Raw genomic sequence first — 15,805 nt, 5'->3', positions numbered from 1 at the left:
TGATCTGGACTTAAAAAAAAAAAAAAATAAAGCACAAACAACAACAGGTATTGAGAGATAATTTTTTTCCTACAAAGTTCATGTGGCATAATATCTTTTTTTAGCTCCACTAGATTTATATATAGTTTAGCAACTTCTAAGAGCTTTCATAAAGAAAAAAAAACAAACCTAAAACCATTGAGAAGCCTGGTAATTGTTCCTATACAACAGACACAGATGATGCAAGTTGATGCAATTGAGGACAAGGGTGGAATGACATTTATAGAAACAGCAAACTCAGTGTTTAGTTTAAAAAAGTCTTACTCTGTGTGTGCTGTAACTGTTTGGTTTTGTGTATGAATCAGCCCCAGGACACAACACATATTGTGTATAGAATAACCCCAATCCCATAACCCAACTATACAACTAAGGTTATTGTTCTTCTTCTTTTCTAGCACTGCAACATGCCAAGTATACAGCATAAAATATGCACCTCTGCACTGTCTGAGGTTTATTCTCCTTAAAATAGCAAAAAATCCAATTAGTTGACACAAGTAAACAAGAATCAAAGTAATAAGGCACTACAGCCCTCTAACCAATACATTGAAACTAAAGGTTATTGACTAGGTGGGCACAAGAGATAGCAGCAGGTGTCAGACTACTCTAGGAGGAAGAAAGAGACATTTAAATTTAGACTGCAGCTACTGTGCATAGAGCAAAGCACACAATACTGGAGAACTGAAACCTGAAGGCACATCATTTTGTTTTCCTTTGCCTCCTGCACATACCAACCTCAACAAAGACTGATTTTCTACACCTTCTGGAAAAACAGAAAAACCCATTCAACCAGAAATGTCAGCCTTCAAATCCTTGTCCTCCTACCTCCACTACACACAGGTGCATGAGCACTGGAATACAGAATAAGAACCTAAAATCCCCCCCAAAAAATTTGAAATTGGCTCACATCCTGAAAACACCAATTAAATTTAGTTATGTGGTAGTAGGGATTCACAAATCCACTTAACTGTACCCAAGGACTCTCCAAAAACTTCAGTTAATTGAATTGTGCTCAGCTGACTCCTTTCCCAACTAGGTCATGCTTGTGCAGACCAACTCCCTTCCCTTTCCTATCACAGCTTTTTCTGGAGTAATTACAGAAAATGTTTTCCTGAAACACATGTTTTAGAAGAGCATTTAATCTGTTTTCTAGGCTTAGGCCAGGAAACAGAGACATTTGGTATCACATAACCCATTGTGTTCCAGGTGCCACCAGAAGATGCATCTGGGAGCTGCAGATCCTGCCTGGGCACAGCAAGGCAACAATGGGCCCCAGCAGAGCCTCTCCTGCCCTGTGCTACCCTCCCATCATGACCAGGCTGTGATACAACCACAATCTCTCTTAGTCCATGCTTATTTTATTATCCCAGAACCTCTCATACTGCACTGCTCCCCACAAGTGTCTATGAAGCTTGTCCTCTTCTCAGAAAAACATCATTTTTGCAAAGAGACTTTCTTCAAAGAAAGACAATTTAGTTCAACTGGAAGTATCATTTAATCCTGACCTTTACTGATTGAGGGCTACTTCCTTTGAGAGTCCATGAAACAACTAATAATTGCCTTTGAATATGCTCTGTAACAGCCCAGACCTTTCCTGGAAAATTTTTAGGCACCCATAATGGATTTTGAAGGCCACTGATTAAAAGTAATCACATTCCTATTTTACTTAGAAAGTTGAAACCCAGAATGTTGGAGCCCAGAAAGCAAAATACTTAACAAAATATGGAATGCATGGTGTAGGCTGTTAGGATTCCCAGCTGATGCAATCCCTGCTCCTGCCCTACCCAGGCTGGCCAGTGGGCACCGTGGCATGGTTGCCCACATCTGCTCTCTCCTCCTTTTTTCAAAGGCTAAAAGCATGGCTTAAGCACTTGGATTTAATTTTTGTGCTTTCAGGTCAGGCAATCCCTAAGGAGACACATCAGTCCAAGGGTCCAAAGGCAGGAGTCAGGTACACTGGAGAAAAAGTGGCTGCACTGTCAGCACTCAGAACCCTCCACCTCCCAGCAAGGGCAGGGCTCTAGATTGAAAAAACTACAACAAAAGCTCTTCCTGCAAACCAATCAACTCTGAATAAGTTTTATTACCTTGCTATTCCAAGAAACAGGTTAAAGGTACTTCCACATTTTAAGAGTAAGGCAGGGATTCAAGAAACTACTGTAAAGGAAATGAAACACAATGTAAACGTTTGACTAACAGCTTCTCTTCTGGAATTAGAAACACCTACGGATGCTTTGGTTAACTAATTCCACGTTGTGCTTCACTTCAAAAGAAAGTTGCCCTTGAATCCCCCAAACTCAAGATTCTCTAAATGAGCAGTCATGTTGTGTCTGCATATTACAAACCCATAATTATATCTGAAGTCACACGCTTCAAAAGCTTTGCAATATTAAGAATTTAGGTATAATTTAAGCTATCAAGACTTAAAGTCATGAGATGGCCTACTTTTTTCAAGAAACAAGGTATTAGTTACTTAAACTCAAGCAAATGCAGTGAACTAATTACTCACCTTAGTTTAGGAATAATCCTATATAGATTGATACACACTGACGACTGTGACATGCTTACAGCTCAATATCTTTGAGTTCAGGGACAGTCATTGTGAAAACATGAAGAGAGCAGCACCATAATTCATCTTAATGTAACTGTCTGTTTACTTTTTCCAGGGTGCCAAACTGAACCACCTGGGTATCAAAGCAGTTCAGCTGTAGGCAGAAAATGGCAGCATAGGAATTCAGATAGAATTCAACAGAACTGATGCATACCTGCTATTCAAATAAAATAACAGTATAAGCAATAAAAAACCTCTGGTCCTACTTAGTTTCACCATGAAACAGGAAGAAATTTACCTGCTTCTGTGTTGTTATGCCAGTTTATAACCAGAAAAACAAACCAAAGCACACTTCCTTGTAAGTAAGGGGGGGATTTTTAAAACTCAAGACAGAGCAATGTGGAGCTGATGAAGTTATTCCAGAGTTGCAGAGCAATAATAATCAATCAGTGGCATGAGCTCCACTGCAGAGTCAGTGCTGCATTAATTCCCTGGGTACATGTGCATCACTGCTCATCTCCTGCACGTTCCTGCTGGATGCCTCTCACAGCACCCAGAGCTCATCTCGAGGCAGCTTTACTGTACATAGAGAGACTGATTTTGAAACTGCACTGGGGAAAAAAAAAAAAAGTACAAATCACATTTACTAAAACTTACTCAGGTTCAAACAGCTTAATAAGTACATACATACAAATCTATTTAAAGCTTAAGTTTCCTGCAGTCATCTCAGAAACTACAGCTCTCTGGGAGTGTAAAAGGCAGACTGTTAAACTGATCTGGGTGTTCCCATCTTGCTTCCTGCGTTTTGGCTGACATCCTATTTTGCCATCACCATGCTGCTTACTGAGTCACTTCTCTCTGTCCAACTGTAGCTTCTATTTTTATCTAAGCAACAACAGTTTAATGTGCTTCTTTTGATTTTTTGAATGTGCTTCTTTTGATTTTTTGGCATTAAACCAGATTCTAGGTCCAATATTTGCATTTTGACCAGGGAAACTGGTTTTGTTTCCCCTTAAGTGGACAAAGAAAAGGAATAAGAACAAATGGTATAAGCTGATAGTTCTTGCTCCACAGTGAAATCACAAATTGTAAAGTAGGTCAATCATTACAATTTCTACACTTTAGTAGAAGGAGAGCCATACCTGAAAATATGAACTTAGAGGCTTATTTCCAACATCAATTCACCTGAAGTTGCAAGAGAACATGTATATTGTAAAATACAACTGTCCCACTCTATCCTGACATGGGTACCTGAGTGCTGAAATATCAGTGTAAAGCTGTGAGATTATCAGTGCTGGAATAGTCAGCAGTTTAAAAATAAGCCAGTTGTGGGAAGAGAACATTTTCTTTTTGCTGACCCCTAAATTGAAGGTGCTACTTTGTCCATGCTACCACTGGACAGGTCCTGAAAGCAAAGAGGACTTGGCTCAGTCAATGCCTTTAAGAGCACATCAATTTCTGTTTTCCTTTATATTACAATTTCCTACATTGTGATTACATTAAATGTGACTACACAAAAAACCTGAAGTTATACTATAATGAAACAAAAATGCCTATAAAGGAGCAGACCAAGTAATTTCCATTAAATAATCTCTAGCTTTTTACATTTTTCCCTTGTTTAGCTGATGCTCTGCCTAAGCCAGATTGTGTTAGAACAAACTGCAAGACACAATGCATCTATCTGAACAAAATAAATAAATAAATAAATAAATAAATAAATTAAATCCCAACAAAGCAAAAGGTATATCTGTTTATTTCTAAAAGAAAATAATTAGGAGGAAACATCTCTTTTAGAATTAGTGTGTAGTGCTGAGTATAGAATAGACACTTGGCTGTACCTGGAAGGGAACAGAAGGTTTCTATCTGGCTTTCACTCACCACCAATACAATGATTTACCACCCTGGTAAATATGCTGATAGAAACCTTGCAGAATTATACTGAAAACAAAGTACTGTTTTAAATTCCACCCCAGTCCCAGGGGGTAGCAGGGGCAATGTGGAGGTCAGACCTAGGCTAACTTCACAGGCATTGGCACCACAATGCAAAACCCATCCAAATGCTCAGTTTGGGGAGCTGAAGGAGCCATGTGTCACCCTAGAACAGAAAGCAGAGCACACTTAAGCTTACGGAGTATGTGAGAATTTCTTCCTGAGGTGTTTTCTTGGCAAATAACTGAGCATTTTTTACACTAAAAACCAGATTTTTCCAATACAAAATTTCTATGTATATAAATATTTTCCATGCTTCCTTCACTGATACTGAGGACTTTCATCAAGGCTTTTCCAGCCAGGGGAATTTTGGAGATGAGAATGATGACCATGTTCATTATGATTGCTCATTAACTCAAGGAGTTCTTGGATTTAGCAGCAGCTACCTGGCTGAAGACACAGGGACTGAAGGCCTTCATCAGCTTACCCTATTTCATGTTGGCTGTAAATATCATTCTGCAGTGACTCCACAGCTGCTGCTTTCTTTTCAAATGAAACCCAATGTGTGTTAACAATGAAAAAGCACATCTATTTGGCTAATCCCCACCTCTTCCTGAAGGCCCATCATCCATGTGACAGTTGCAATTGAGTATTGGGAAGTCTAACTCCCAAGTCAAGACAGCCCTTCCATTAAACAGGTTGATGGCAGCTCTGCATTAAATTCCAGCTGTGACAGCATCTTTATAGTACACAAATAAAACTGTGTGCCAGAATTTTATTTCAGGCCTTAAACACAATACAATACAGGATGACATACATAAGTCCCAGTTTTAATTTGTTTAACAATTCAGCATGACAAAGATTCAACTACTTGCAGACCTCTGAACTGTTTATACAGAGATTGGTTTAGAGATGGAAAGCAGTAATTTGCAATAATAAATCACTTTCAGATGTTACTGGAAAACACAGACCTTTAAAAAAAATCCTGCAGTAGGTATTTCAGTGCCTATGAGAGCTGCCAGAGAGCACAGCCCTCCATTTAGAAGACTAGATGTTTGCACCTTTTGCTGACCAGATTCTTGCTAATGTCAGTCAGTTTATTCCTCTGTAATTTATTTTCACAACAGACACAAGGATCTTTGGGCTCAGCATTTACAGGGATAAAGTGTTATCCTTGCCAAAAAATACTGGTTTTTAAAATTTCACCATTAACACCAAAATATTTTCTGGTTGGGGAATTTCATGCTTTGTCTCATCACCCTAAATACTTATTGTACTTAGAGAAGCTTTGGCAATATACTTTCAAGTGCTCTTGTGCTTCTTTTCCTATTAATACAGATAAAATATCACTTTTTTCTGAGGAGAAATATAAAGTAGCTTTCAAAGGGATTTTGAGCAAATTATTTGGAAGAGTCATTTAGTGCCTGACAAAACTGCAATGGGAACAGAAAAATCTCACTGGGAAAGGTCATCTCTACTCCATGTGTGCACAGGATCCATTCTGGTTTACAACCACCAGGCACCAGTGGTGTTGTTCTTCTTCCCTAAAACTACTGCAAGGAAAAGAACTGTTACATCATGTGCCCTCTGCTTCAGACCATAGTTGGACTTGCTGGAAAACAAACCAGAGAGAATTTGAAAAGTGCTGTGAGAGCACTGACTCACTTTTGGGTGGAATGAGCAGGCATGCCACAGCTGCTGGAGTCAGGGAAAGCCCCTGGTAAAAGTACCATGTTGACTTATGGGATCACACTCTATGGAAAACTTTCACTGAGCATTCAGCCTTCAACACAATATTGTTGCCTAGGCAAGTGAGGTTTTATAAGCACCAAAACACACAGCTTTCCACACACTCACAAAACTTTCAACAACCAATGCTCAAACACTCTCATCTTGACACAGCAGCCAGGTGCCAACAGGCCTGACTGATGATTTGTGCAAACCATGCTACTGACAAAGCTCTTGTATGCTGGAAATCTCCCCAAAAGATACCTATCAGTCAGTATCTATTTTTAATAGATATTGCAATTTCTCAGTTTTACTGTGGTTACAAAAACCCTGAACAAAAACAAACCACAGAAGACTGTGGGACAGGGGTGGGCAGAAGTCTACATGTTTTTGAAAAAAAAAACGCACCTAGTCCAATTTTTGGTGAGTCTACTCCATTAAAAGACCAGTAAAAAAAATAAAACCAGGGGAACAACTAAGACCTCTCCCATGCATGGTCAACATGTCATTTCTTCAGGGGCAAGAATTTTGATCATCAACATGTAACACATTTTTTTAAAGTTTTGGTTTTGTTACTTACATTACAAATTTGGTAAGAGGTTAAAATAGATGTTATCAGCAACTCACCAGTGCAGCAAACCCTGCACTGATGCAAAATGCAACCCCTCTCCCTCAAGGAGAGATAACACTCAATTTCAAATATCCTTGTCTTAGAGGAACCTGTAAAAACCAGAAAGTTATGAATGAATGCCAGCACTGTCACCTAGGTCAGCCAATGGCCCTGATCCCGATAAATAAAAGTTAATTTGCATTATTTTAAAATTCTAGAGAATATGACAGTTTGTGCAGTTTTCCACTGGGGTGAAAAGACCTCATGGTCTGGGAATTAAAAATCTGCAACTGCTTGGGCAGTAATGAACTTGTAGTTCAATCCAAATCATCAAAATAGTCATTTTACATGTCTAGACATATTTCATCTGTGCAAGTACTGAATAGCTTGATGTATGCAGCTTTTCTTTCCCCTTGCTTTCACCCAAATTGAAGAACTGACAGGATCTAGCTGAGTGACATTTATCTTGTTACAGATCAGACTGACTTCAAGATTTAAACAAAAAACCAATCAGACTAATGAAACTCTAGAGCACCAGACCTTGGAAAGTACCTTTTTAAAAAACGGGCCCACTTGAACAGTGAAATTTCAAACAGCTTGTTTGCTTACAATATTTAAGTGTCTGCTTTCCCTCTCCCCTTGATTCAAGCATCCTTCCAGGCTTGCAGTGCAGCTGTGAAGGCTACCAGAAACACTCAGCCACAGGGCACCTCACAGAACAAAACAAGCTTATGACAATCCCAGACGCAAGACACTCGTACGGAGTGCCAGAATTAACACCACTGGAGCAGGAATAACAGCGGTGTGCTCATCGTCTATCTGCTCAAAACAATTCTCTCTTGCAGGGAAAGAGCTCCTTTGGGGCTGGCTGTGCTGCTGCTGGCACAGAGCAAAGGCAGCACGGCGAGGACAGCAGGCACAAGGCTCCTGCACGGCGCTGACCTGGCGTCACCCACCGGGCTGCGGCTTCATTGGCTGCACGTGTGTTTTGTAACACCCTGTACTGCCTGTTCCTGGAACGCTCCTTCCTGAGAACCCAGGGCACGGGGCTCAGCCCTCCAGGGCCACTTCCAAGCCAATCTCACCAGCAGCAGCAGCATCCTGCTCCTCGAGATAAACTATCAGTTTATAGGAGAGCGAAGGATCCAAGCCCTGCTCGCGTGCTCTGCAATCAGGTGACCCGTGAGCCAAGGGACACGGCAATAAATTATGAGGAAAAACAAAACACTGCACTAAAAATAGGGAACACCAGCAGCACATGAAGAATAACAGTTTTTACCCAGTCAAAGCTCGAGGCCCTCCCCAGCCTCTTTTGTATCTGGGCAAAACAAATTGACATAAGCAAAGACAGATGAACGAATAAAACCTTACTTTAGTTCCTCCTTGATAATTTGCAACTATATATTTAATTAAAAGTAAACGGCAGGGGAAAAAAAACAAAAAACCCTGAATTTTGGACCAGCAGAAAAAGTATTAATGCCAAAATAAATATCCTATGCAACTTCAATCAGAAAATATCAAAATTACTTTCCTTTAGGCAAAATTGTTCCAAGATGAATTCAGCTCTGATATGCCAAAAAGCTTCACTTCAGCTACTAACACAGTTCAGGCAACATTAAGGATTTGCCCACTTGTCAGGTTTAATAGATCTAATAAATTATTGTGAATGCTCAAGTTAAGCATCAGGTAAAAAAAAAAAAAAAAAAAAAAAAAAAAAAAAAAAAAAAAAAAAAACAAACAAACCAACAACAAAACAAAACCAACCCTTCACAAACATTCCAGAATCCAAGTGCCTGATACTCATAACTTACTTTGTCAACCCTCCCATTAGCAAAAACATTATAAGGAGATTTTCTACTAGAAATCAATAAAGAAAATAAATTTTGTTATTATCAAGGGACAACAATGCATAATTTTGTTGGAGGAAGAGGATTTTTTCTAAGACATAACAAAAGAGCAAGCACAGAAGAGTAGTGAAAAAGACTAAGTTTCCATTTAGAAATATCTGATTACATTGGCTATTACTGTAAACAGCTGGTTTTTTGCAATCACTTATCTTCAAGAACTAATAAAAAACACATCCGAGAGATTTTTAGCACAGAACATTTTATTCTTACCATCTGAATTAGTGGCTGATCTTGAAAGGATCATAATCTGGCATGGGAATCCAGACAACAAGCAACCTGCCCTCTTTATCCCCAGAAAAACTTGCAAATTGGGTTCACTACACCCTCCTTGCTGGGCTGAATCCCTAGGAAAAACAGCATTTAGAGAATTGTTTACAGCATGAGCTGGTTTTCCCCTGGAGTATGGAAAAATGTTTGTCTGAAATCCAAAGATTTTCCTCAGAGATAAATTCCTCGCAGTCCAAGCTGGCAGCAGGCCCTGGCAGTGGGGACTCAGGGCTGGGCACAGCCCCCGTGGATGCCACCACCCTCCAGTGAGCAGATGGCAGGGTCTTATCTCCTGCCCAGGGAAGAGTCAGCACTGCCTGCAGGATTGCTCATGGAACTGGTGTGAAAAAGGCACAGACAAGGTCAAGCCTCATCACCATCCAGCCTTGTTAAGGTACCTCTCGTCAGTGACATATTTTCCTGTTGTTTTTTGTCTCTTAAAACATCTTCTTTCACAACAAGAAAATTACTTTTATTTTTTTCTTCTGCTTTCTAGATCCTCCAGTGGCTTACCACTGTTCCTGTTGTCACCCACTCACTACTGCAGTACACTGGCCTCTGATTACTTTAATCACCAGTCCTTACTCCCCGTGTTGTCCTACACTCTTGATTAAAATGACTCTGATTTGCAGCTTCTCCATTACGGTGATAAAGGCTTGTTAGCCTGTGGGAGCACAGTTTATCTGTCTCTATCAGTATTATCCCTTTGTCTCCTCACAGCCCTCTGTTGGAAGCCATTGATTTAGTGTTTGATACTTGCATAAGGTCTGAGGTGAGGACAGTCTTTTGTTCCATGCTTGTATAATACCCAGGAAAACAGGATAGCCAAGTGTGACTCTTAATTTGTATCACAGATAACAAATAATAATCTTCAGGCAATAACTCCATGAATTTGCTTCCCTTCTGTTTAAGTCCTCTTATGACTGAGTTACACACCTGGAGGATGGAGAAGTCCTTGATCCATTTGACACAAAACACTCAGGAAACACAGCCTGAGAATATAAAAGCTTGGTACACAACTACATAAAGTATTTCCTTTACACTGCTGTAGTCAAAACCCACAAGCATAGATGTACCTCACAAACACAGCAAAAGCTGAGGAAACTACACGTTCCTAACAGCACTGATAAAACAGACTTAGAACAGGTTGTTTATGTTGTATAAGGAGTGACCTGGACTCAAGTTATATACACAGCTCTGGTTTGTGACTTCCCAAATCAAACCTTACCCTCCAGTACTTTCAGGGCCATGAAGTTTAGTCTGTAACAACAGTCCTTCAGATGTCCTACCCAAAAAGAGATACTTCTAGTTTGAATTTAACTACAGTAGGTACAGGACCTGTAGAGTAACCTCACTATAAATATAAGAGAGCACTTGGGGTGCTTCCAGCATCCTGCTCACACAGCCCAAGGCCAGCACCTCAGCTGCACGTGTGAGTCAGATGAGCAGCCACATCCAGCCACTGACTACAGGCTCCACCTCACCTGCACCATGCCCAGGTCAAATGCAGACAGCTCCCTACCTCCTGCTCCCTTTCCCCCTTGCCATGGTATTCAAGCTGCAAGAGGCAATTTTCATGTTAAGTTAAATGGAAAGGACTCAGAGAGATCTGCTCAGGTTATAAATGTCTGCATTTAAACTAATGTTTAAACTGCCAGGCATTTTCAAGTATACAGTACTTCAGACATCTTCTAGAAAGATATTATAGGAACTAGAATGTGCAAGGCCTCTAGGAATTCATATCCACTTTCTCTCAGTTTACTTTTTCTCCTTCTCCAGCTGGTTTGCTTTGCCTTTTAAAATTCATTTTAAAGTCATAAAACCAACAAGTTACCTTCAGTTTCATAAACTTTGCTAACACTGGAAAGTAAAACATGTTAGTTGCCATGGCAGTAGCGAGGAGTCCCTGGGTCAGGATGCAGAGAACTTCTCTTGTTCTGCCTCATCATTTGCATCAAAGTTCAGCCATCTGTTATTAACTATTTAACAACAGTCTTGCTTGTTAGCACTGGTGATTGCTATTTAAGTCTCCCCACCTTCAGCCCTTTTGAAAAATCTCCTAATTAATGTGGAAATTCATCTGAGGGCTCAGTTATCTTTCAGGTAGGATGACCACCATTACTTCAACTTCACCCAATATTCTCCTTTCTCACCAAGAAAAAAGCAAACACTTATGCAGACAACAACCTCTAGAAGCAGCAGCTTTATTGTTAGCCATAAATTTGAAAAGAATTTCATCAGACAGTAGATTATGTGGATGAACTCCAAGACAGGCTATATATCCCTCCCATTTAAGTACACTCCACTATACATTATCTTCCCCAAGTTCCATAGCACCCCTCAATCTTCTTTATCCCATCTTCTTGATACTGCAAAAGAAAAGTTTTGTAATCTTATTTCAGAGGATGAATATCATCAATTCAACCATGTGTTGCTAGCAAGTAAATACTGCCTTTTATCCTCCGGGAGAAACTGAAAATGTTTGTCTACTTCCTGCATACATGAAGAAAACAAAAACTCAGTTACCCATTTCCAAGCTTAGTCTTTTTGAGTTAAAAGCATTTTACCTTATCTTGACTCCACTATCTTCATTTAAATCTGCATGACCTAAAGAAAAACACTAACTCTTTCTGAATCTCATCCTAGGAAAGCAGGCCAGTCTTGTTGCTCCTCACTCATCACACCCTCAGAAGAAAGTGGGAGGCTGCAGAGTGACAAAAGGGAACAATGCATCTGTTTCTGGTACTGTTCCTAAAACTACTTCACCAAAAAAACAAACAAAAAAAATCAGTACTAGGGGCAAGGAAGAGGCCTGCAGCAGGAAGCAGGAAGTCCTTGCTTCAGTCATTTAACACCCTAACATATGCTAAGAGCACTCTGTTCACAGGTACAGCCAGCAAAACTCAGATCCTCCAAAATTACAAAGTGGAAGGAAATTTTGAAAAATACTTATGTGGGATATGGAAAGAGAGTTGCAGGCCATCAGAAGACTAATCCACATGTCCCAGTAACAATCCAGTATTTCCCAGGCTGGTCTTTACTTCATGATGACAAGCAGACCAGCAGCCTGTTGTAAGCACTAGCAATGTCAGTGCAGCAGAACACGGCTCAGAGACAGCACAGGGTGAGATGCCTTCTCAAACTAAAAAGATGAGAGATTTGGTAGATACAACCACACATGCATAGGATAGATCTGATATAATGCCAGGGTGTAGAGACCCAGAACAAGAACCCAGTGTCATTACTTCTGGTTCCAATGAGAATGATGCACCTGAACAGTCCGGAAGTGCTTGAAAAGGTTTTCCCTTTAGCATGTTCAGGAAAATTCTCCATTACAGATATTTGACTTCACAGGTGAAAGCTTGGAGAAACACATCCAGGGCAGCTTTCTGACTATCACACCATATCAACTCGAGAGGCTTGGTTCAACTCCAACAAGTATGTGAACACTGATGGCATAACTAAGCTCAAGATAAATACAGTCATGGGGAAGAACTGTTTAGTACATTTTCTGCCGACATGCAAGGCACCTACTAATGCCACTGAACTGCATTTTTTCCCCAAAATAACTGAAAAACAAGAAAATGAGAAACAAACCTGAGAGTGCAAATGCACTGATAATAAAGCTTTTAAAGAGCATTCAGAGGGAGAAGAGATAGAAACACTCAAGAATTCAATAATTTTATTTTAATGGACAAGACATTAAACATTATAGTATGCAGATTAAGTAGGAGCTGATATTCCTGTAACTTTATTACAACATCATGTCAGTTAGAAATCATACCTACAAGCTGAAAACTTCTGCAGCACTGCTGCTAGAACAGATCTAGCTGTCAGAGTCATTAAAAAAGCACACACACAAAAAAAGCACAGGACTTGTTAGGAAGTGTCCTCAGGTAAGGAATGTAGATTAAGAATTCCATTATTTTATCTGAAATACAGAAAAAGACAAAACAAAAAGCCCAGAACAAACTATTTTCATAACATCTGACCTCTTCTACTGCAGTCTCTTTTCATATTCGTCTTTTCTTTGTGCTACTTGATCTCCCAAATCTTTGATGTTACAAACCATTCATTGTCATCTAAGTGGTGGGTAATTTATCTTGTGGAACTTTGTCAGAACATGTTTGACCACCCAAAATCCTCCTAGCTAGTAAGGCTACCTCCAGCTTCAGTAGGTTTCAGTATTTGCAGTCCAAATTATTGAGAGGGTGGGGTGGAGGGAGAGGCATAAGGCTAGCAGACCAAAGGCAGAGACTGTACTTCTTCCTGAGAAATGCAAGGAGCTCTTGGAGATGAAATTGATGATTGGTGGAGCAGCATGAAGCTCCTCAAGTCATTTTTCCAACGCTATTAACCTTCACCTACAACGCCTGCCCTTAAGTGGTTAAACAGTAACCTGCAAAAGTAAAAAAGTTACAGAAGAGACAATACATGCTTCCCATCTACAAAAAAATTCTGGGAGAGTGGCCAGGCCCATAAAATTGTTTTTAAATTTTATTTGGGAGGATAAATGAGGACATTACAACTCTCAAGCTGTGTAAAAGGCTGAACACTTTAAAATGGACACCAGAGCCTACTATGGAATTTTGAATGCATAAAACAAAAGAATGTTTTTGATAGCTTTAGAATTGAACTGTGTCACACAGCACAATTCAGCTATTTACAAGTTTCCCCACTGTAAGTCATGTTATTAAGCTGTAATAGTCTTCTGTTACTCCAAATAATAAAACATTACAGAGGGTCAAAACTGAAAGGCTTAACAAAATTTCAGCCAAGAATCTAGTTTGCCTCCCTCTTCCCTAACATATGGTAATTTTCCACATAGCAAAATGGCAGACTTACATATTTAAAATTTAATCTATGCAATTATGAAATTTCATTTTGTCCTCTCAAAAATCCCTTACTACTTTACAAAGCAATGCTTCAGTGATTCAAAGCCAATATTCTCACATGGAAAACAAAACTACATTAGTGGAATCATTCCTCCTCCCATGCCAGGAGGTGAGCATCCTATGTCAGCAAGCTCACTTAAATTAGAGTTAAATTAGAAATCCTTTTCAGAGGAATATCAACAAGCTCTAGACACAGGATGAACAAATAAATAAATAAATAGATATTGGAGTATTTGGTCAGAGCAACATTCATATTTTTAGATAACGAGTTTGCATAAAAAACAATGGGAAATAAAAAGCACTTCTGCACAGAGTTCAGTATAATATTAGTTAGGTTTTTACATCATATAGTTGAGCAACCAGTAAGATGCTAATTAAAAATACATATTTTTATTGCCCCCAAAGCTGATGTATTTGCATCAGCTTCATTTGCCCCAAGACAAACAAGTAGTGGCAAAGGGCTGATAATGTTTCATGTATTGTTTCTAGCAGAAATCAAAATACTGTAATAGTTTCCTCCTGCTGGAGGAAAAAAAAAAAAGAGGAGAGAGAAACTTGACCTACATAACAAGGCACAGAAGAAACTCAGTTAAGCTTCAGGGTGTTTTTGGGAGGGGGAAGAGGTTGCTTTTTTTCTCCTAACAATGAAGAGTCAAACAGTTACATATGGCTACAGTAACTACAACTGTTGGTAACTACAGTCTCACTTCTAAGGCTTCAAAATCCTCCCCTCCTGTGCCGGGACATTTAATACTCTTGCCCTAATGAATTAACCGAGTTAATTTTTAGGCTGTCCATTACTTTCCTTTAAGGGAAGGTTAAAAAAGGAAAAAGAAAAATAAAAGGAAAAACAAACCCCAGCTCACAGAAATCAAGCCTCTCATAGGCTCAGTACACGGAAGGGAAGGAAGAGGGTCTGGTTTGGGTTTCTAAAGGAACTGTTTACAGACTCAGCCGGAGAGGCAAACTCCGGTACACTTCAGCACAGGCGGATTCCAAACCACCTTTCACAGACAACCCCCCCCGACAACCTCCGATCCCTCTGTTACACCAGCTTGAGCTTGTCTCACGCCCGGGCAGCCTGTCCGGGCCGGTGCCACCCCCGGCCGTCCTTCCAGCCTCCCCCCGCCGCTCCGCCCGGGCCCTCCCGGCTCCCCCGGGCCGGACCGGGCCGAGCCGAGCCCGGGGCCGGCTGCCGTACACACCTTCTCGGCGCGGCGCGGCGCTCCCGCAGCGAGCCCCGCAGCGCCGGCGCGGGCGGCCGGGTGCCCACGGCATCCTCCACAAAGGAGGCAGAGTAGGGGCGCGCATAGCAACAGGCCCGGGCTGCGATTGGCCCCGCCGGGCGAGACAGAGCCGCCCCCTCGGCCCGGCCCGGCCCCCGAGCCCGCCCGCCGGGGCCAGGTGAGCGGGGCGGGCCCGCGGCACCGCAAACCGAACACCGGCACCACCGCGATGCTGCCGAACCGGGACCGGCGACACCGGCACCGCGCCGCGGCGGGAGGGAGGGCGGTGGTACCGGGAGCGCCGTGCCGGGACCTCTCGAGGGGGTGTCTCGGCAGGAGGCGCTCCCCGCTCCAGGACTCCCCGCACCGGGACACGGCGCTCCCCGCTCCAGGACTTCCCGCTCCGGCCAAAGGCTTCTTGGAGCGGCTGCCCTGTGTGTCCGTGTGCGCTGGCACCGCGCACGGAATGTTCCCGCACAGCACAGAGAGTCGGCCCGAGCTGCCGTCTGCGAGGTGATGAATATTTACATCTGGAGTGGAAAAAGCCGCCAGCCCGTGCTCCTGCCAGCCAGCAGCACCAGCTCACTTCCCGCTGCTGTTTTTCCACTGCTCGGGAGCGGCCGCCCCGCTCCTCTGCCTCTCCCGGAGCGCACAGC

At 41.6% G+C, this 15,805-nt stretch overlaps 1 protein-coding gene and 1 long non-coding RNA gene across 5 annotated transcripts in view; both read right to left on the bottom strand.

Moving 5' to 3' along the window:
• ATOSA (atos homolog A) overlaps positions 1 to 15,805 on the bottom strand; it is a 48,166-nt gene that overhangs the window by 21,041 nt on the left and 11,320 nt on the right. The window contains exon 1 of one of the 4 annotated variants that reach the window (XM_083870749.1): positions 8,972 to 9,172. The exons of the other annotated variants lie outside the window; for them this stretch is intronic. Coding sequence (XP_083726875.1) covers positions 8,972 to 9,005 — 34 coding nt within the window. The 5' untranslated portion in view covers positions 9,006 to 9,172. Of the gene's footprint in view, positions 1 to 8,971; positions 9,173 to 15,805 lie in introns of those variants that run through there. 4 annotated transcript variants of the gene reach the window in all.
• Positions 12,697 to 15,238, bottom strand: LOC310914548. The gene is made up of 2 exons (XR_014591047.1): positions 15,129 to 15,238; positions 12,697 to 13,427 (listed from the first exon to the last, which is right to left on the bottom strand). It is a non-coding gene; the product is annotated as an uncharacterized lncRNA (long non-coding RNA).

This window comes from Zosterops lateralis (assembly GCF_965231275.1).
Source record: "Zosterops lateralis genome assembly, chromosome: 13".
NCBI classification, from domain to species: Eukaryota; Metazoa; Chordata; class Aves; order Passeriformes; family Zosteropidae; genus Zosterops; species Zosterops lateralis.
This window is presented reverse-complemented; position numbering and strand designations above follow the sequence as displayed.